Below are 22,840 nucleotides of genomic sequence, written 5' to 3'. Positions count from 1 at the left end.
CCTCTCTCTCTTCTTTCCTCTCCCTCTCTCCTTCCATCCTCCCTCTCCTCTCCTCCTCTCTCCTCTCCTCCTCTCTCCTTCCCTCCTCTCTCTTCTTCCCTCCTCTCTCCTCTTCCTTCTTCTGACCTCCAATGACTTCAAATACTCATTTCCCCGAGTCTTTCTATCTACGCCTCTTCTCTTCATTTTTAAAAAAAATCTCTTTTGGCTCTACAGTATTGCACACACACACACCCATGTGCATTGCCTACCTTTCCCCATATAATAATCTGCACGCCAGAGCGATATATAGGGGAAGCGTGGGCGCTATCCACCCAGATGCACATGCTGAAAGTTGGAAGAGATCCTGGATTGCGACAGGTCCTGTTATACCCCAAGAAATCTTCCTTATTCTTTGAGTTTCTGTTCCTTTTCACGTGAAGAGCTGAACTGGCAAATTATAGCCAATGGATAACTATTATTTCAAACCAGCCACCAAATAAAACGTGGCTCAAAGGCGGATGGATAATTGCTTTGCTCCCGAGGGAGGAGTTCTACTCAAGGCTGACTTTTGCTAAATAGCAAAAAGTGAGCTGGTTTAAGTTTTGGAATTCATCAGACAGTCCTGACAAGAGATCAGGACTCCGGCGCGCGCATCTCCGGGCTCCAACCATTGCCGGCCAGGCTGCATCCCCCCCTAATTCTCATTCTCTTTTCTGTCCAGCTGTTTTCTCTCTCTCTCTCTCTTTCTTTCTCCCTCATTCTTTCTCCCTCATTCTCTCTCTCACACTCTCTTCTCTCTCTCATTCTCTCATTTGTTCTCTCATTCTCTTTCTTTCTCTCTCTAATTCTTTCTTTCATTCTCTCTCTCATTTTTCTCTCTCTCTTTTGTTCTCTCGTTTTCTCTCATCCTCTCTCATTCTTTCTTTCTCTCTCTCCTCTCTTTCTCTTTTTCTCTCATTCTCTCTCTCTTTCTCTCTCATTCTCTCTCCCATTCTCTCATTCTTTCTTTCTCTCTCTCATTCTTTCTCTTTCTCTCATTCTCTCTCATTTTCTCTCTCATTCTCTCGTTTTCTCTAATCCTCTCTCTCTCATTCTTTCTTTCTCTCTCTCCTCTCTTTTTTTCTTTCTCTCTCTCTCATTCTCTCTCTCATTCTCTTTCTCTATCTCTTTCTCTCTTTCTGTCCATCTGTTTCCCTCTCCTTCCTTCCTTCCTTCCCTCCCCGCCCGCTTTGGATCCCGGGGGTTGACGTGCGCGCGCGCGCGCCTTCCCGCCGGCCCCGGACGGCCGCCGGGCTGAGCCAGAGCAGCTCGGGCGGAGGCTGGGCCAGCGAGGCGGCGTCGGCTTCCCTCCCTTCGGTGGGGGCCAGTGAGTCTCTCGCCGCTCTTCCTCCCTGCTGGCGCCGGCTGTTGCCTCTCCGGCTGGCTGCCTCTGCCTCTGCCGGGGCGCCTTTAAAGGGCGGGCAGGGGGCCGAGCGGCTGGCCGGGCCGGGTGAGTGGGCAAGGCCAGCCGCGCTGCGCCGGGGCGCCCCAAGGAAGAAGAGGAGGAGGAGGAGGAGGAGGAGGAAGGTTGGGTAACCCGACCAAGCGGCGTCCCGCGGGAGCTCGGCGCGGCCCCGCCATGGCATGATCTCCGCCGCCTCCTCCTCGCTGGCCTGCCCGGGCTGCCCGCGCTCTGCCAAGCCCGTGCCCGGCCGCCGTCCACGCCTGCGCCCCAGCGGCCTCTCCTGGCCCGGCTCCACCGGCTCCTCCAGCCGCGGCGGGGTTGCGCGCATCTGCGGCGGCAGCGGCGGGGATAAGAGCAGCAGCGGCGGCAACGGCAGCCTCCGTTTGCCCGGCCTGGTCCAGTATGTCTGGGAGCCGCTCCGCCGGAGGCATCCGGGGCTGGCCAAGGAACCGGGCAGCGCCTGCTCGTGACGGTCCTGATGAAAGGCTTCAAGCTCGCCTGGTAAAGCCAGAAGGGGAAGGGAAGGGAGGGGAGGGAAAGGGAGGGAGGGAGGAGAAGGGAAAGGGAGGGAGGGAAGGGAGGGAAGGGACAGGAGGGAAGAGAAGGGAAAGGAGTTAAGAGAAGAGATGGGGAGGGAAGAGAAGAGGAGAGGAGGGAAGGAGGGGGCGCCTCCCCTCACCGCATTAAGGGACGACCCTGCAGGGTTGGGGCGGAGGATGGAGGAGAGCTTCACCGCAGTGTGGAGATGCTCCCGGGCGGAGGGAGGCGGGGAGGAAGTCAGGCGGCTGTTGTGTTCGGAGGCGGGGGGGGGGGGGGCAACGTTGGGCATGGATGCTCCTCCGGCTGGACCAAGTCTGCGTAAGGGATGCTGGCGCAGTGGCGCGCCTCGCCTCCCTCCCTCCTCCTCCTCCTCTCGAAGCCTTGTCTTGCTGCTTGCCACACCTCTCTTGTGTGTCTCTCCCACTCCCCAACCATCGCGCTCCCACCCCATCTCTGGGGCCTTTGTGTGTGTGTATGTGTGTGTGTGGGGGGGTTATTGACGATTGAAAGCCAAACTCTGCCGCCTTCCGACCGTCCTCCCCCCACCCCCCGGCCGCCCGTGGAAAAGTTGGCGAATTCCTGTGATGCGCCGCCTTGACGCCTCCTCGGATGCCGTGCGCGGATAGATGCCCTTCCTTGGACCCATCCCAAGGCTGCGCCGGAGAGCAGGGCAGGCTTCTTCCTCCGCCTCGCGGGGCGCGCTTGGTGGGTTTGCGCTTTGGAGCGGTGGAAATCGGGGCTCGGGTTGGGGGTTGCCCCGGGTGTGTGTGTGTGTGTGTGTATGTACTTGCACGTGTACGTTCCGGGCCGGAGGGGAGCAACTGACCTTGTCGCTTGATGATGTTGATCTCTCCGGACTTTGTGCTTGAGAGAGCTTTTCCTTTTTTTAGAAAAAGAAAAAAAGAAAGGGGAGAAAAAAACTTCGCAAATGCTCTTCTGGGTCCCTTGACGGTTTTTTTTTAAAATTTCTGCTTGCATAAATTGGGAGAATTCATATAGTCCTTTCCAACCCTCTCCTGCCCCCTCTGAAGAAATCCTCATATGACATAATTTAATAATTTCCCGGATTGCTTCAAAAATGAGTCTCTCTCTCCCTCCCTCCCTCCCTCCCTCCCTCCCTCCCTCTCTCTCTCTCTCATTCTTTCTCTCATTCTCTCTTATTCTTTCTCTCATTATTCTTTCTCTCATTCTCTCATTCTCCCTCACCCTCTTATTCTTTCTCTCATTCTCTCTCTCATTCTTTCTCTCACTCTCTCATTCTTTCTCTCATTCTCTCCCTCACTCTTATTCATTCTCTCATTCTTTCTCTCGCTCTCGCTCTCATTCTTTCTCTCATTCTCACATTCTTTCATTCTTTCTCTCATTCTCTCTCACTCTCTTATTCTTTCATTCTCTCTCATTCTTTCTCTCACTCTCATTTTTTCTCTCATTCTCTCCCTCACTCTTATTCATTCTCTCATTCTTTCTCTCGCTCTCGCTCTCATTCTTTCTCTCATTCTCTCATTCTTTCATTCTTTCTCTCATTCTCTCTCACTCTCTTATTCTCTCTCTCTCATTCTCTCATTCTTTCTCTCCCTCCCCCCCTCTCTCTCCCCCCATCCACATTTTCTGAGTCTGTCCTAAATTCCATTGGCATGTTGCAAAAAAGATGAGTGGGTGCACCCTTTGGCAGGCATTGCATAAACACCCAGTTGTTGTAAGTTGCGGCTTGTGTCGGATTTGTGTTTCTGGGAAGGGGTACAAGGATGGCCAACCTTTGTGTGTGTGTGGGGGGGAATAATAATAAATATGGATCTTCTTAGCCCATTAAAAAATCCCTCGGGCGCATGGACCTAGAGACTTGTGCTGTATTGGTTCCCCCACTGTTGTATTATACAAGTCCTAATTTAGATGATGGCAGTGTTACAGCTCTGCCCTTATTAATGGAAAACCCCAAAATTCATTTCTCCCCAAGTCTCACTCAATTTGTCTTTTCAATTTATAATAATTGTCCTCTTTAATTGTTGTGCACATCTTGCTGTTCATTGAATTCCTAAATATTTTACCTTCTTAACTACCTGAATGTCTAACTTTTGTATCAACTGTCAATTCAATAGAAAGACAAGGCGAAATGAAGAGGTAAAAGGGGGTGAGAATTAAGAAAGAGGAATGCAAACGACAGGCATTTTGCAGATGATTTAGGGTTCGTTTTGGAAGAGCCACTAGAATCTGGAATCTGAAACTAGCAGAACAAACCGAAGAATATGGAGAAGTGACAGGACTTAAAATAAATAGTGATCAAAATGAAACTACTTGTAAAAAACAGAGGAAAACCCCAACATTGAGAGACCGCCTACTGCCAATTACCTCCACTAGACCGATACGATCGCATCGATTAGGCCTCCTCCGAATTCCATCTTCCAGCCAGTGCAGACTGGCAACTACCTGGAGGAGAGCCTTCTCGGTGGCTGCTCCGACCCTCTGGAACAAACTCCACGTAGAGATTCGGACCCTCACCACCCTCCAATCCTTCCGCGCCGCTTTAAAGATCTGGCTGTCCCGGCTGGCCTGGGGTTAAGACTCTAACCCCACCCAAATTGTGTGACTGTTGTGCTCTCTTTTTTAATATGTTGTATTGTCTCCTTTTGGAATATTGTTTGTCTCTCCCCCCCCCCTTTTTGAACTGTGAGCCGCCCTGAGTCCCCCCAGGGAAAAGGGCGACATACAAATAAAGGGAAAACTAAAACTAAACTAAACATTCATTGGGCTGCAAGAGGCGTGGATTGTGAGAGAGGGAGAGGAGGACTAAGTTAAATGTAATAAGGGTTGCATTATTTGCGTTGATGAACTAGAAGGCCATGAAGAAGAGAGATACTTCTGTCGTAGAAGGGAGGGATTTGAAAAGAAAAGAAAAAAGATGTAAAAATGATTCCAGAAGTGTTATTTGCATATCTTTCCTGCTTTATATGAAAAGATCACCGAAAGGGCCGAGAGAGAAAGAACCATTCTCTTTAGAATCCCAGTTTCCAACTGGGCATCTTAAAATGGACTTGAAGCGGAGAGGTTGAGATTGACCAGGCCTTCATGAATGAGTGGCCTAGAATTAGAATTTCTATGCTCTCTGCCTTGGTTAGACGTAGATTGCATTGATGATGTACTAACTAGAACAGGGTTCGGCAAACTTAAACACTCAAAGTGCCTTTTGGACTCGTTTTTCCCACAGAAAAGAAAACATTGGGAGCCACATAACCCTTCCGGTGCGCGAATTATTTCCCGAAAGGCCACAAAACTAGCATTATGTGGTTGAATTAAACCTTCTTGAAACTTTTCTTGATTTATCCATGGTTGGCCTACCGGGGGGTGAAAAAGCTCAATAAGTCGCATGTCGGGCGGGTGTCACACATTGGTGGTGGTTGTGACCGCATATTTTGAGCGACGGGGAGCCGCAGCAGAGGGATGAAAGAGCCACATGTGGCGCGCCAGAGCCGTGGGTTGCTGACCCCTGAACTAGAAGGATAAAATGCGGGCGTTTGGAATGTGTCCCGATACAACTTTTCGGGGTGAACAAGGGATGCTTTGAAAGGATACATGCACACACGTATGCAGAGACAAATGGACACACAGACACACACACAAATATGGACAGACAGACAGACATCCTTGAATGAACGAAGCATTAGATAAAGCTGGGGAATCAGCAAAAAAAAAAATACTTCTGGACAAACAACACTTTGGTTACGCACCCCAAGGAGTCTTTTGTTTTGTATTGGACTTGCAACAACCCTGTTCACAAAAATAAAATCACTTAATAATAGAATAGCCTCATTTGCTCGCATCCCAACCTGTATTGAAAGGGATTATTAGGATTGTTGGAAGGGGTTGGGGTTTAATTCCCTTTTCGTCGGCTCAGGCGGAGGCTGGGGAGGAAGAGGACAGGAAGGGCAGAGTTTACGAATTTGTGGCCAGCTTCACAAGAGTGAAAGAGAAAGGAGAACAGTTCCTATAGCTGCTGACGAAGACTCTGCTTGAAGGAGGCTAGAGGGCACTGTATTACTACTTAAGCCTCTTCACAGAAGACTTTTTGGGTCCTCTGAATAGAATAGAATTAATTGGAATGGAATGGAATAGGATAGATATTGGAATGTGGAATAGAATAGAACAGAATAGAATTGGATAGATATTGGAATGTGGAATAGAATAGAATAGAATAGGATAGATATTGGAATGTAGAATAGGATAAGATAGATATTGGAATGTGGAATAGAATAGAATAGGATAAGATAGATATTGGAATGTGGAATAGAATAGAGTAGAATAGGATAGGATAGATATTGGAATGTGGAATAGAATAGAATAGATATTGGAATGTGGAATAGAATAGAATAGATAGATATTGGAATGTAGAATAGGATAAGATAGATATTGGAATGTGGAATAGAATAGAATAGGATAGGATAGATATTGGAATGTGGAATAGAATAGAATAGATATTGGAATGTGGAATAGAATAGAATAGACATTGGAATGTGGAATAGAATAGAATAGAATAGATATTGGAATGTAGAATAGGATAAGATAGATATTGGAATGTGGAATAGAATAGAGTAAGGATGACTACTGTGTTTGTGGTGCAATCAGAACATTGCGTGTGTTGAAGTTGTTTTAACGCAAACCAAAGATGCCTTTTAAAAAACAAGTTTACATCATATTCTTATGCATGCCAGTGCTGTGTGTGAGGTCATTTAAGGTGGTTCTGACAAGTGTCATCGGCATCTTCATATCCGGTCACATGGGCGGTAAGCCACTCCCACAAAGGAGGCCACACCCACAGAGTAGGTTCGAACAATTTTTGAAACCCACCACTGCTCAGTTGCCTCTTGAAAAAGCACCTTTGGGATAACTTGACTGATCCACGGATGACTGCATTTACACATCCGAATGAGCTGCCAGTTTCTTTAGTTTTGGCTTAGTGTATTGTGTGAACACATCTGTTGTTCTTAGTAAATCATGGTTTCCTTGTTGTACAAACCAAGCCAGTTGTTACTTGCTCAGCAAACCAGAAATACTTCAATTGTGTCTTAGTGGAAACAGTTTGATTACGAACAGACAAACCAGGTATCCGCAATTTTCATTCTTAAAAGGACCATGATAGATTTTAGAGGCACATAACTTGGCTTAGCATACGGAAATGTTTCTCAAATATTTATCAAACGCCTCTTGCATATTAAACACTAGTTGTCCCATTGCTTCTAGACAATCTAAATCTAATCTAAAAATGATTGGATTTCAGTTGTGGTTTCGAGGAATCAAACCACTGGAGAGTTGCGAAGCAACGCTAGGCTCCAAAATTTGCTCTCAAGCCAGAGATAAATTTAATCCTAAATCACAGGTCTCCTTCTTAATCCCGCTGCCTGTTCAGTGATCTTTCAAGCAGAATTAATGTGCGAGAGCTGTAAGGCTTAAATTTGGGAAGGAGTTTAGAACAGTTCATAATGCAATCCATACATGAATGTCGTCCCTTGATTTCTTTCCAGAGTGAATTGAATAGCCACCCTTGTCTCAGTTATTGATTTTAAAAACCGTAATTAGAGAGAAGAAAATTCCTCTGTAGGTCTTAGATGACAGGGGATAAAAAATCTACTGGCCTGCATTAAACAGGGGGCATCTTGGGAAAAAGAAATTCCTAATTACTGAAATTGACTAGCTCTTGACTAATTGGGCAAGAGAGAAGGAATAACCCCAAATGACTTCCTGTCGGGAACTCCTGGCTGAAAAATAGGGTGGGTTTTTTTTTTAATGAACTGTCACTATTGGTCCTCATATAAGTCTCTTTTTTTCTTTCCCATTGCTGATCTAAAAGGACCTTCATTGTTCTCAGGTTCCCTCAAAACTCTTTCTGATCTCAGTCAGGTCCAATGCAAATTATATTTGCTCTAGCTCAATGGATGTAGGGCGATGGATTTTCTTCTTCATCATCATCTTTGAGATTCAAGACTTAGCAATAGCAATAGCAGTTAGACTTATATACCGCTTCATAGGGCTTTCAGCCCTCTCTAAGCGGTTTACAGAGTCAGCATATCGCCCCCACAGTCTGGGTCCTCATTTCACCCACCTCGGAAGGATGGAAGGATGAGTCAACCTTGAGCCAATAAGATTTGAACCGCTGAACTGCAGATAATAGTCAGCTGAAGTGGCCTGCAGTGCTGCACCCTAACCACTGCGCCACCTCGGCTCTTGTTCACAGTCCACATCCACCACTGTTGAATGTATTTAAAGACTATCATTTAAAGTTCTCTGATTCCTCCTCCGACTAAGATAATGTGTCCTCCTTCAGCAGAGATGTCCTTAAGCCCTCCTTAATATATAATATAATAACAGAGTTGGAAGGGACCTTGGAGGTCTTCTAGTCCAACCCCCTGCTTAGGCAGGAAACCTTACAACACTTCAGACAAATGGTTATCCAACCTCTTCTTAAAAACTTCCAGTGTTGGAGCATTCACAACTTCTGGAGGCAACTTCTGTTCCACTGATTAATTGTTCTCACTGTCAGGAAGTTTTTCCTTAGTTCTAAGTTGCTTCTCCCCTTGATTAGTTTCCACCCATTGCTTCTTGTTTTGCCCTCAGATGCTTTGGAGAAGAGCTTGACTGCCTCTTCTTTGTGGCAGCCACTGAGATATCGGAACATTGCTATCATGTCTCCCCTAGTCCTTCTTTTCATCCAACTAGACATACCCAGTTCCTGCAATCGTTCTTCATATGTTTTGGCCTCCAGTCCCCTAATCCTCTTTGTTCCTCTTCTCTGCACTCTTTCTAGAGTCTCAACATCCTTTTTACATCATGGTGATCAAAACTGGATGCAGGATTCCAAGTGTGGCCTTACCACGGCATTATAAAGTGGTATTAACTCTTCACATGATCTTGATTCTATCCCTCATTTGATGCAGCCTAGAACTGTGTTGGCTTTTTTGGCAGCTGCTGCACACGGCTGGCTCCTATTTAAATGGTTGTCCACTGGGACTGTGTTCAGGCTTAACAGGATACAAGGATTATGTTGCTCTATAGCAGGGCTACCCGGCCTTGGCAACTTTAAGACCTGTGGACTTCAACTCCCAGAATTCCCCAGCCAGCCATGGAATTCTGGGAGTTGAAGTCCACAAGTCTGGACACCCTGCAAATGTATAGGTCAATTCTGCTCATCAGATTCAATCCTCCCCAAAAGGTGCTTTGGATTATTCTTGGCAGGATCTCTTTAAAGCAGCCCTGTCTTTCTTTGGCATCCTATTGAGCAGCTGTGAAATCCTGGGAAAAGATGCCAGCACTTTAAAGACCTACACCTGGATTGCATCTCCACTGAAACATCTCTTCTAAATTATTTCTGAAGGCCCCTTTGGGGGATAGTCTGCATTAGCTTTCAGACACTGAATAAAACAATATTTATTTTCATCCAGAGATTGGGAAGTCAGGCCTTTTAATTCTGCAACTTTGTATGATTGCTTTCCCCGTGGCGGTTCTGATTCCACTTAAAAAAAAAAAAGATAGGCGATAACAATATTCCGTAATTAAATGTTTCCTGCCATGGCCCCCAGAAGCTTCACATTGAAATGCGGAACGCTTCAATGCGTGATAAAGTAGGTGTTAGCTTGTCAGCCTGGGAGAAAACAAAGATAAAAGTTGGCTGTCTATCATGATGGAAACCTTCAAGTAAACAAATCTATCCCCCCCCCCCCCAAAAAAAAATAATTGCAAGAGGATTAAAATTCCTCAGCATCCTTCTTTGTAAAAAAAAGCTGTGAGTTCTTACAATGCCTTTCCTCCACTAAGGCCTTTTTGGAATCATACGGAATCATAATTCCCCTCCCTCCCAACAGTGGGAATTATGGTAGCTGAACTCCAACACATCTGAAGAACTTTCGTTTGCAGAAGACTTAGCAATGAGATGACTCAGGAAAATGTACAGTAAAGAAACTTTGGGGAAAAATCCACACCCAGTTCCAATAAAATGGGGGCTGATTGGAATGAAAGTTGGCTTATGGATGAAGCAGTACCCCCAGCAGTGTGTGGAGTTGGGAGTGGGTGGGTTTTATACCTTCTGGATTCCTGTGGGGTCCTGTAGGGGTCATGGCTGACTCTATAGGCAAAAGGGGAAATGCAAATCCTAGGTGTTTGTCTGAGCTAATCTTGTCAACCTTTCACTTGCCTAATTGTATTGCTTATCTGGAGTAGCTGTCTGGCCCAGCCTTTCTGAATGGATTACCAATTTTCTAAAAGCTGGCCTCCTCAGTTTCTGCTTGGGGCAGGGAGACTGGTGCTAGTTTCTGCCTCCCTTAAGTTTTCCCCCCACCTCATTTCTCCTTTAGGGAAAATTTCTATCCTGCCTTTTTTTAATATTCCCCAAAATATTTCATTCTTCTGCGGTGGGGCTTCCCACAGTAGGTAGTGTTCTGACCTCATCCTCCATCCAGTAACGAATGCTGAGACAAGCTTAAATGGAATGTCCTTTAATAACAAGACCAGAATCTCGGTGGCGGAAAGCCAGGTAAACAAACAGATAAGGACTTTGGCAGCAAGTCCGACAAACCTTTGCAGCAACTCAGACAAACCTTGGCAGCAATCCAGCCTGCCAAGTTAGTTACAACAGTTCTCTTTAGTCAAAGCGTTGACTTCTGCAAGAATGGCGTGGCACAAGCAGTCTTTTTTATAGTCTGGAGAGGAGCCTAATGACCACCAGCTGAGCGCAATTACCTCCTGTAATTGCATAATTGTTCTTGATGCCAAGTAGCTCTTCGATGGCGTGCATCCAGGAACAACTCACTGCTGGTTTCTGGATCACTCTCCCTTGTCTCCTCCCCAGTGGTCCAAGGCTCAGGCACCACCTGGTGGCCAACCAGTCTCTTTGCGCCCTGCTCGGAGTCGGAACCCTGTCCAGGGTCCTCCACATCCTCCAGGGCCGACTGATAGGGCCCCTCGCTGTCGGAGTCTTGGTAGCAGCTCCAACGGCTCCTGCTAGGCCACAACAGGTAGGCAGGCAGGTGGGTGGGTGGATGAATAGATGGAGGGATGGAATGACAGACACATAAATACACAGACACATTTTTAAAACATGCTCATTTGTGATGGAAACTCCAGCTAGAACAGAGGGAGGTGTTAAGCGGGGGGCAAGCTTAGAATTCCCAACGCCTTAGCTGACTATTCCCAAATAAATGTAACCAGTCGAGTGAGATTGTGATAACATAGGTGATTAATAATAAAGCTTCTGTTTGAGACTCTTCACAAGTGGTCTTAGCTGCATGAGCCTGTCATCTTGGGCTGATCTTTTGATTCCAGCTGTAGAAAAAACAACCTTTTGTCTTGCTATCTTGTCTCTTTCTCTTTTATGTGAAATCCTGATATATTCCTTTCCTATTACTAGAGAGGTACAGTGGAATAAATTGAGATAATTGCCTGCAAAAGTCTTGACCTGGATTCTTAACTGAAATTTCCTGGAGATATTATACAACCTGAAGTTTCAGGTAGAACATCAGAGGATGCTACTCCTTCAAATAAATACAGTTTGGAAGATGTGGAGACTCTAGAAAGAGCGCAGAGAAGAGCAACCAGGATGTTGGGGGGGACTGGAGGCTAAAACATATGAAGAACAGTTGCAAGAATTGGGTATGTCTACTGACGAGAAGGACCAGGGGAGACAGGATAGCAGTCTTCTAATATTGGAGGGGCTGCCACAGAGAGAAGGGGGTTCAAGCTATTTTCCAAAGCACCCAAAGGCCAGACAAGGAAGAATGGATGGAAAGTGAACAAGGAGAGATTCAACCCGGAAATAAGGAGAAATTTTCTGACAGTGAGAACAAAATCAACCAGTGGAACAGAAGTTGCCTTCGGAAGTTGTGGGCGCTTCAACACTGGAGGCTTTTGCTGTGTTTATTTTTCAATGTTATATGCCCCTGGTTACGCACAGTATATATGTGACTGTATGAAATGAAAATGAAAATAAAACATATTTACACATAAACACTGGAGGCTTTTATAGCAGTTAAATAGCAGTTAAACTTATCTACCGCTTCATAGGGCTTTCAGCCCTCTCTAAGCGGTTTACAGAGTCAGCATATTGCCCCCAACAACAATCCGGGTCCTCATTTTACCCACCTCGGAAGGATGGAAGGCTGAGTCAACCTTGAGCCGGTGAGATTTGAACAGCCGAACTGCAGAACTGCAGTCAGCTGAAGTAGCCTGCAGTGCTGCATTTAACCACTGCGCCACCTCAGCTCTTTTAAAAAGACTGCCATCTGTCAGAAATGATGTAGGGTCTCCTGTTTGGGCAGGGGGTTGGACTAGATGACCTACAAGGTCCCTTCCCACTCTGTTAATCTGCCTGCCTGCCTGCCTTTGAAATAGGGGAAAACTTTTACTAGTTACAGCTCCCTCCACCTCTATATAAAGTTAGGGAGATGACCTTTCGTGAACTGAATTGGGAGCAGAGAGGTCTCCCCCTCCAAGGTAGGCCTGATATCCAGCTTTGTGAATCCGCATCTTGGCTTTCTCCTTTATGCTTTCAGGACCAAGATGTCGAACTTGTTTGATGAAAAAAATCACAAAGGTTGGCCTATGTGTCTCCTTCAGCCTTTGTCTATTCCATGCTCCTTTCCAAAGCTTTTAAGACTTCCTGTATTGAGGGGTCCTTGGTGCTCTCTGAGTTTAGTGGTTTTCTTGTGGACCTTTCATGACCCAACTAAGTAACATCATCAGTGCTAGAAGGGAATGGAGTTTGCTCTCATTCTGACTTCTTCTAGCTCTGATGATGTTACCTAGTTTGGGGAATGAAATGTCTGCAAGAAAATCACCAAGACACTACAATTCTCCTCCTCCTCCTCCTCCTCCTCCTCCTCCTCCTCCTCCTCCTCCTCCTCCTCCTCCTCCTCCTCCTCCTCACAAGCCCCCCTCCCATTTAGCACTGCTGATGTTATCTAATTGGGTAATGAAACGCCTGCAAGAAAATCACCAAGACGCTACAATTCTCCTCCTCCTCCTTCTCCTCCTCCTCCTCCTCCCAAGCCCCACTCCCATTTAGCATTGCTGATGTTATCTAATTGGGTAATGAAACGTCGGGAAGAAAGCCACCAAGCTCCGAGAGCACCAAGGAGCCCTCATCTCATCCCTGAGCTACGAATATTCTGCTTTATTGGTACTTCTTAAACCGTGGCTCAAATCTTCCAGAAGCTGAGGGAAGCCTCGAGGGTGGCCTTGCTAAGATGCTTCAGCTGTCTCCGCTCGGTCAAATGGAAATCCGTTCCTAGGAATTCTAGAAACTTCCACTTCTGGCAGTTCTGAAGGAGAGATGTCTCTGGATTGCTGCCTGGATCCTTTTAATATGGGAATCTTGGAATCCTTGAGGTGAGCACTGAACTGAAGCCCACCCGGGAAACCTCTGATCCTCGTGGGATTTAGCTGGGATTTAGTTGTGTTTCAAGGTTTCTTCGACCACAGAAAGAGGGCAAGAACAGCGGCTTAAATTGGCAGGTTTCAGTTGTGTCTGGGGGCAGTTGTGGCAGTTGAGGATTTAGCCCGCGATGGGCACCGGGATGTGGTGGCTCAGTGGCTAAGACGCTGAGCTTGTCGATCAGAAAGGTCGGCATTCGGCGGTTCGAATCCCTAGCGCCGCGTAACGGAGTGAGCTCCCGTGACTTGTCGCAGCTTCTGCCAACCTAGCAATTCGAAAGCACGTAAGAAGTGCAAGTAGAAAAACAGGAACCAACTTTGGTGGGAAGGGAACAGCGTTCCATGCATTGAGTCATGCCGGCCACATGACTATGGAGAACGTCTTCGGACAGTGCTGGCTCTTTGGCTTTGAAACGGAGATGAGCACCGCCCCCTAGAGTCCGGAATGACTAGCACATATATGCGAGGAGAAACTTTACATTTACCTTTTAGGCATCCTTCAAATGCTGTATCTTCTCAGCTTGTCCATTTTTCTCCTGCAAGAGGAGAAAACACAACTGTTTTTACTCAAATTTGGTGGTAATTTGGGGCTGCGAACCCTCCTCTTAAGCATCAGGTAAACTGCTTCTAAGAATACAGTAAACAGGGCATTTGATTTGATGTATCGCCAGAGATGGGGAAGTATGGCTTCTGGATGACTTGTGGACTTCAACTCCCAGAATTCCTGAGCCAGCCATACTGGCTGGCTCAGGAATTCTGGGAGTTGAAGTCCACAAGTCATCCAGGAGCCATAGTTCTCTACTCCTGATTTAAGTCTCTGGTTGAGTCTGTACAAAAGGCTCATTAGAGACTCTAGAACATTCTTGTTGTTTCTTGTGCGCATGGTGTGGTAGGGTAGACATGGGGAACACGCCTCTTCCATTCTACATCGTGTCTCCATTAGTAGGAACCTGGCTTATTTAAGGATCTTGGTTTGTCATCTTTTCTTGACTAGGCTGGCAAAACTAAGGCTGTGTATTTGCATTGACTTCCAAGTGCTAGCTTTGAACTATAATGCTTCGAGTTGTGGCCAAAACCGGGCTCACCTAAAGCAACCGACTCATTTCGAAGATGCAGTATATATTTATTAGCGTTCAAACCATAACACAGCATGCACTGTTCTCCCCGCAGAGCATTCGCCCCTTGCTAAGCAGTGCTAATGAAAAGCAAAACCAGAGTTTATAATATGTTGGCCCTGTATATTACAAAGACGAGACTAAGGCAGAGACAGGGTGATAGCATGATATTGGAATAGCACTAGCACTTAGACTTATATAGCAATAGCAATAGCAGTTAGATTTATATACCGCTTCATAGGGCTTTCAGCTCTCTCTAAGCGGTTTACAGAGTCAGCATATTACCCCCAACAATCCGGGTCCTCATTTTACCCACCTCGGAAGGATGGAAGTCTGAGTCAACCCTGAGCCAGTGAGATTTGAACAGCCGAACTGCAGAACTGCAGTCAGCTGAAGTAGCCTGCAGTGCTGCATTTAACCACTGCGCCACCTCGGCTCTACCGCTTCACAGTGCTTTACAGTCCTCTCTAGGTGGTTTATAAAGTCAGCCTATTGACCCTAACAATCTGGGTCCTCATTTTACCCAACTCGGAAAGTTGGAAGACTGAGTCAACCTTGAGCCTGGTGAGAATCGAACTGCCAAACTGCTGGCAGCTGGCAGTCAGCAGAATATCCTTCCTTCCTTCCTTCCTTCCTTCCTTCCTTCCTTCCTTCCTTCCTTCCTTCCTTCCTTCCTTCCTTCCTTCCTTCCTTCCTTCCTTCCTTCCTTCCTTCCTTCCCAATAGTACTTAGACTTATATGCCAAATTGCAGGCAGCTGGCAGTCAGCAGAAGTAGCCTGCAGTACTGCACTCTAACCACTGCGCCACCGTGGAATGCACTCGATAAGCCCTTCCAAATGATCTTCTTCTGAAATTCTCCTTCTTCCAAAGGTCAGCATGCTACAATGTTCAGCCCCTGAACATTTCAAACATGTTCAGGGGCTGTCGAGAATTTTGTTTATCGGGTCACAAGTTCCTCGCTCCACTCGGGGTCAGTTCAACCTCAAGTGGCAGCGAGTGTCTTCTTACAAGGGCATTTTACGCAGTTCACAGGTTTGGAGGACTATCTCAAGGTCTACTCTCAACCTGTGGTGGTTGCGGAAGGAGGTCTCGCAGACGCCTCCACCATCCTTGACAGCCAGATGTCTCCAAGGCCATCTTCTGCCATCAGAACAGGTCATCTGAGATGTTCTTTCCAGCAGGGACTTGTGGTAGCGATCATATTCAACGAGGGAGGAGCTAAAGACCAGCAAACTCAGTTTTCCAGTTGTGACACCAATTGTGTGGAACCACCTCCCTTGAAAATGAGATTATTCCCTCCACTTCTTTTTCAAATACATGTGCAGAAGCTGGCAACGGCAGTCCCCTTCCAGAGAGATTAGAGGTAATGCTGCTTGCTGCTTTATTCATTTACCTCTTTTTAAATTGAATTTGTGGATTATATATATTGTCTATTTTGTAATGTTGTGCGTGGGGGGGTTTAATGTGTGTGTGTGTTTAAAAAAAACCCACCTTCCTTTTAAAAGTGTTCCAAATAGAAGCAGTGTACCGCGCTAATAATAATAATAACAAACCGAAGCAAACCGTAAAAATAGAAACGATAACAAACTATGGAAAAAAAGAGAGGAAGAAGAGAAACGAATACCCCTTTCCTTGTACGCTAAACATATGAATAACCTTGGTTTACAAACATTTACTAAGTAATATTATAACCAAATGCAACATTTGACTTCAAACTCATCTGCGTCAAAGATTTTGGTGTATATTTTTATTCGTTGGCAACGCAGACCCCAGGAAGGATGTTAAAATATGGCAGCCCCCTACATTTGATACAGTTATGGATAGATGGATGGATGGATGGATGGATGGATGGATGGGTGGATAGATAGATAGATAGATAGATAGATAGATAACACAAATAAATAAATAATAAGGCTCCTTCCAGTTACAGACAGACAGATGATAGATAGATAGATAGATAGATAGATAGATAGATAGATAGATAGATAGATAACACAAATAAATAAATAATAAGACTCCTTCCAGTTATAGATAGCTAGATAGATGGATGGATGGATGGATAGCTAGATAGATAACACAAATAAATAAATAATAAGATTCCTTCCAGTTATAGATAGATGATAGATAGATAGATAGATAGATAGATAGATAGATAGATAACACAAATAAATAAATAATAAGACTCCTTCTAGTTATAGATCAATCGATCGATCGATCAATAGATAGATAGATGTATGGATGTATGGATGTATGGATGTATGGATGGATGGATGGATAGATAGATAACACAAATAAATAAATAATAAGACTCCTTCCAGTTATAGATAGATGGATGGATGGATGGATGGATGGATAGATAGATAGATAACACAAATAAATAAATAATAAGACTCCTTCCAGTTATAGATAGATAGATAGATAGATAGATAGATAGATAGATAGATAGATAGATAGATGATAGATGATAGATGATAGATGATAGATGATAGATGATAGATGATAGATGATAGATGATAGATGATAGATGATAGATGATAGATGATAGATGATAGATGATAGATGATAGATGATAGATAGATAGATAACACAAATAAATAAATAATAAGACTCCTTCCTGAATCCCTTGCCAGAAGCCACTGAAAAACACGTTTGTTTTTTTTAGTGGAAACCAGTTCTAAAATTTAGAACGTTTAAATACCTTGACCTGTAGAAGACTTAACTGAAGTAACTCCAGAGGGTATCAGTGATTAAATTCTAGTTCAATTGCTAGGTTTTTTTTTATACCGCTTTGTTCTTAAAGAAGATTTCCCACCCCTTCCTTTCCTTTAGGAAAAAAACCCCCAACAACTTCTGTTTATGAAATGCTCTTTGCTGGCTTACCACGATGTTCTTTCAGCTATTTTTTTTAAATGTCTGCATTTGTGCATGGGTGCGCGTGGCTCTGTTTTGTACAATTCTAAAGATACGCTGGAGTGGCTTACTCAGCAGTTCGTAGCTCGCCAACACTACTATAAGCATTTTTTTTCCTGTCCTCTTCCCCCCCGCCACTCCCCCCCCCCAATCTATCTGGACACAAAGCTGCACATGGTTGCAGAAATTCAGTGGGCCTTGTAGCACCCTGTATTTTTTCCCCTCTTTGGCGAGTGCCAAAACAATGTGTATTTGAAGACAGGAGAATATATACCCGTCCAATGTTCAACTTTGCCTGCTCGCAAAGGCCGTTCTGGGAAGGCTCTCCTGCGATGGAAAACATGCAAAAAAATAATTTGCAACGCATGCACAAAAATGACATTTTCATGCCTCGAAAGAGAGAAAATAAATGAAAATCAGGATTTCTGTTTCTGCAATTTGGCTAAGGCCCTTATTCTCTTGCTTTGCTGCACTTTTGGGCCAAAGGTATACCTCTGGTTAATTTTTAGACCGTTTGCAAGATTCCTTCATGTTTATGGAGCGTGTGGTGTTTTTTTTTCCTGATTATGCATCCGTTCGGGCGGGGAGATGGATGTTTAGCATCTTCTGTCCAGGAGCACAATGTCCAGACGTATAAAGTGTGTTGGATTGTAGAACATCATAACGAAGGCAGGTTGGAAGGACAGGAGATGCGGCTCAAAGCCCCTTGTGCAAATGTTCGCCCACTTTCTGTGTCGGTGGCAGGAATTGTGACACTATAAAAGCACTACAGAATAACAGAGTTGGAAGGGACCTTGGAGGTCTTCTAGTCCAACCCCCTGCTTAGGCAGGAAACCCTATACTAAAGCAGGACGTAAAGTGAGATTTGGACATTAAGTGTGAAACCTACTGGGTCAGGCTGGACAGCCTCTTAGAGCCCCTTTACTTCTACATTAAAGCCACATAGGCAGAGTTGCAGCTTGCATAAAATCAGGAAGCCAGTGCCTAACCACAAGATGTCCCTAGGTCAAAAGCCTATGTCAAAAGTCCAAGGTTCAATTAAAGTTCGTTAATGACACGTACTCCATAAACAAAAGGAGAAGTAAGACCCCATCTCCTTATAAGGCTTTCTCCTCAAGGTAACCACTAAGAAATGTGTTAAGTATTTCCGTGTTGCAATGCTTTTGAGAATGTATAAGAACACGTGCTTCGATAATAGAGCGGAGGTGGCGCAGTGGGTAGAGTGCAGTACTGCAGCCACTTCAGCTGACTGCTAGCTGCAGTTCAGCGGTTCAAATCTCACCGGCTCAGGGTTGACTCAGCCTTCCATCCTTCCGAGGTGGGTAAAATGAGGACCCGGATTGTTGTTGAGGGCAATATATGCTGACTCTGTAAACCGCTTAGAGAGGGCTGGAAGCCCTATGAAGTGGTATATAAGTCTAACTGCTATTGCTATTGCTATAATGAAGGTTGTTCAGAAATTGCAATGCTAGCCATGGGCTAGCTTTCTGAACCTGGCTGCCAAATAAACTTTTCCTGTATCCTGAGAAGTCTAAAGCCTGTCATTTTCTGCAACAATACCATTTCAGATAAATGGTTATCTAATCCCGTCTTAAGAATTTCCAGTGTTGGAACATTCAAAATTTCTGTTCCACTGTTTAATTGTTTCCACTGTCAGGAAATTTCCCTTTAGTTCTAGGATTCTTCTCTCCTTGATTAGTTTCCATCCATTGCTTCTCGTCCTGTCCTCAGGTGTTTTGGGGAATAGTTTGACTCCCTCTTCTTTGTGGCAGCCCCTGAGATGTTGGCACACTGCTATCATGTCTCCCCTAGTCCTTCTTTTCATTAAACTAGACATATCCAGTTCCTGCAACCGTTCAACATATGTTTTAGCCTCCAGTCCCCTAATCCTCTTTGTTGCTCTTCTCTGCACTCTTTCTAGAGTCTCAACATCTTTTCTACATCGTGGTGACCAAAACTGAATGCAGCATTCCAAGTGTGGCCTTACCAAGGCCTTATAACGTGATATTAACACTTCATAGGATCTTGATTCTATCTCTCTGTTTATGCAGCCTAGAACTGTGTTGGCTTTTTTTTGGCAGCTGCTGCACACAGCTGGCTCCTGTTTAAGTGATTGTCCACTATGGCTCACCATCCAACATCCCCCCCCCCAAAAAAACAAGCTTTCTAACTAAACTGCAGGGTGGCAACCGCAATTTCTATACTTAACTTTCAGCATTCCGCGCATTAACCATTCTAGTGGTTAAAGTACTAATTTGGACGTGGGAGACTCTTGAGTTCTAGTCCCGTCTTAGCCGTGAAAGCCAGCTTTAGTGACCGTCCATATTTATGACAGTTGCAGTGTCCCGGGGCCACGTGATCCCCTTTTGCGACCATCGGATAAGCAAAACCAACGGGGAAGCTCAGATTCGCTTAACAGCCAGGTTACCAACTTATCAACTGCAGTGATTCACTTAAGAATGGTGGCGAGAAAACTTCCTACCCCGAGGCAAAATTCACACCTGTCTCGCTCCACGACAGGAATGTTGGGCTCCGTCGTGGTCGCAGGTCGAGGACTGTGTATAGGAGGCCTGCCTCTTTAACGAGAACAAATCAGTTTCTTTTCATCCCCCTTCCTTTGCAAGAGGTAGCTGACCTTTGCTTAATCCTAGATTATGTTCTTAACCAGGAAGGGGCCCCTCTTGTGCCTCCCACTTAAGATGTCGATGCTTAGCTTGTTGCAGCTAAGTATCCCGTTCCTTTCTTGCCTTTCTTAGCACCCCAGAAATCTCTCTTTCTGTGACCCACCACGTGAAGCCAGGAATCAGGGTTTGTGTACTGCACTGCCCTTAGATCCCTAAGAGTCAAGGGGCAGTTTGTTTGTCTGTTTTGAAGAAGCCTTGTTCAATGACGAGGAAGGCGTCACCGTCAGCATCCATGATCAACAACGATCTATCATGGAGATCCCTGCCAAGCGAGCTACTGTGTGCCTTAACCTTAACTCTGATGGAGCATCTCTCCCAGTTCGAGGAATTCCTTTCAGGTAGAGTATTTGGGCCAGTCTTGGTATCTGGAAATCCACCGGAGTCTCCCCCTTGAAGAGACTTGAGAAGCCTCTGAAATGTGGGTCTGCAGGCGGCGGTTACGTATAAGCTGGGTTGACAACATCAGAAACGGGGAGGGGATTAAGCCACCTGGGAAAGACCAGGGAAATCACCAAAACCATCAAAAAAAGAATATTTTGGACATGGGAGGCGACACCCAAATACGGCATCCTTCACTTAATCTCTGCCGTCAAGCGTGACCCATCAAAAGCGCGTTCCACAAAAGCGCGGTTGACGAAATCGCGTATGTGACGTCATCACAACGCGACGAAAAAGATCGAAAAATTGAAATAAAAATTAAATTACAGCAAGCGGATTCACATAAAGGTAAGGGTTAGGTTAAGGGTTAGGGTTAGGGTTAGAGCGTTAGCGTTACGTTTAGCGTTAGGTTAAGGGTTAGCGTTAGGTTTTTCGTTACGTTAAGGGTTACGTTAAGGGTTAGGTTTAGGGTTAGGTTAAGGGTTAGGTTTAGGGGGGTTAGGGGAAGGTTTTAGCTTTATTTTTACATTTTTCGATCTTTTTCGATCTTTTTCGTCGCGCTGTGATGACGTCACATACGCGCTTTCGTCGACCGCGATTTTGTCGTCCGCGGTTTTGTGGTAGAACCGCCGTCAAGAACGGGAATCCGTTGCCAAGTGTCTGAAATTAGATTCACGCGATTGTGGGGAGGCCCCGACGGTCATAAGTTTGAAAAACGGTCGCGAGTCACTTCCCCCCACCCACCCACTCCATTGTAATTTCAAAAGTCTATTAAAGGAGAGGTTGTAAGTCCTCGCGCTTCTGCAGGAGGATTTTTACACTTGTGAGTATCTGCTTCCCTTGTCAGACTCCGGGTTTAATTACCCAGACAGGTGATTCATTCCCCCATCACCGAAAGGTGAAATATTAATAAGAGGTATTTGAATTACCACGAAAGCACCGAAGCCTGAGCTGCGGGTGAGAATGACAGATTGTGTTGCCAGGTGTCCACAAAACACTCCACCTGGCAGGTGGCTTCCTTGCCGCCACTTCTGGAACTCCGTCGCCTCCAATGCAGGTGCTCCTCGACTTACGACCGCAATGGAACCCCCTCCGCCCTGGTTTGTGTTGCAAAGCGAGACATTTCTTCAGTGGGTTTTTTGCCCTGTTTTTCAGAGAGGGTGGGCTGCTATGCATTCGCCCGAGTTCGGGAGAACCCGTAGCTAACATGCGTGGCACGACAAAACCACGCTCGACTAAAGCGCGCCCGATTAAACCGCATCGCTGATGTCATCAACAGGGCGACAACAGCGAGCGCGGAGAAAGAAGGGCGCTTTAAATAGCGCTTTGAAAGCAAGCTGATTCAAGTTAAGGTAAGGGTGAGGTTTAGGGTTAGCTTTAGGGTTAGGTTTAGGGTTAGGTTAAGGGTTAGGGTTAGGTTTAGGGTTAGGTTAAGGGTTAGGGTTAGGTTTAGGGTTAGGTTAAGGGTTAGGGTTAGGTTAAGGGTTAGGGTTAGGTTTAGGGTTAGGGTTAGGTTTAGGGGGGTTAGGTTTAGGTTTAGGGGTTAATTTTAGGTTTAGCATTTACAGCGTGCTTCTGTCTCCGCGCTGTTGTCGCCCTGTGATGACGTCAGCTACGCAGTTTCGTCGAGCGCCCTTTAGTCGAACACGGTTTTGTGGTGGAACCGTTAACATGATGGCCGTTTTGGAGAACCTCCCAAATCCCACACCTGGCTGGCCCCGCCCACTATGTCCCGCCACTGCCACCCCTCCCCCTCCCAGGAGTCTCCACGCGGCCCGTTTTGGATGTGAGGTTAGCGTAAGGCCCATGCGGAGGCTCACTGAACGACCGCTTAGCTTAAAGCAAAGTCAACGGGGAAGCCAGGTTCACTTAACAACCACATGACTAACTTAACAACTGCAGAGTTTCACTTAACAACTTTGGCAAGAAAGATTCAAAATGAGAAAAAAAAACTTACTGAAGGACTGTCTCGCTTAGCCACATCAGTGGTCACAAGTCGATGAATGCCTGTAACAGGCTGTAGGAGATGTAGCGAGATGCATCATCCTCTCATTTTTCTAGTTGTTTATTATTATTATTATTATTTTCCTCCTTGGGAGGGGGGGAAGGGCCCTCCTGTCTCTGGGGCAGAATATCCACCTGGTGAATTTTCTTCCTGCTGTGAAAAGCAATTACCTTTGGCAGGTCTAAAGTTAAATAAGTGAGAGGAGTGTTTTCACCGTAGCTCTGAAAGAAATATCCACAAGAGTAGTTATTATTTCTCTACTTCGTAGTAGGTCCCAACCCTTGCTGGGCATAACATGTTGATACTCAACACATGTCACACTTTTACTCTTTTTTCCCTTTTTCTTTCAAATTAATTAACGTGTCGATGCTT

The 22,840-nt window shown here is 45.5% G+C and overlaps 1 protein-coding gene across 8 annotated transcripts in view; it reads left to right on the top strand.

The window, feature by feature from the left end:
* GRAMD1B (GRAM domain containing 1B) overlaps positions 1-22,840 on the top strand; it is a 204,896-nt gene that overhangs the window by 91,796 nt on the left and 90,260 nt on the right. The window contains exon 1 of one of the 8 annotated variants that reach the window (XM_087706405.1): positions 1,808-1,927. The exons of the other annotated variants lie outside the window; for them this stretch is intronic. Within the exon in view, the coding sequence (XP_087562531.1) occupies positions 1,905-1,927 (23 nt within the window). The 5' untranslated portion in view covers positions 1,808-1,904. Of the gene's footprint in view, positions 1-1,807; positions 1,928-22,840 lie in introns of those variants that run through there. 8 annotated transcript variants of the gene reach the window in all.

The sequence above is a fragment of the Thamnophis sirtalis genome, unplaced genomic scaffold, assembly GCF_051295495.1.
Source record: "Thamnophis sirtalis isolate CommonGarterSnake01/CBP01778 unplaced genomic scaffold, rThaSir2_p1.2 scaffold_2, whole genome shotgun sequence".
NCBI classification, from domain to species: domain Eukaryota; kingdom Metazoa; phylum Chordata; class Lepidosauria; order Squamata; family Natricidae; genus Thamnophis; species Thamnophis sirtalis.
Note: the sequence above shows the minus strand (reverse complement) of the source record. Positions and strands in the feature narration are given on the sequence as shown.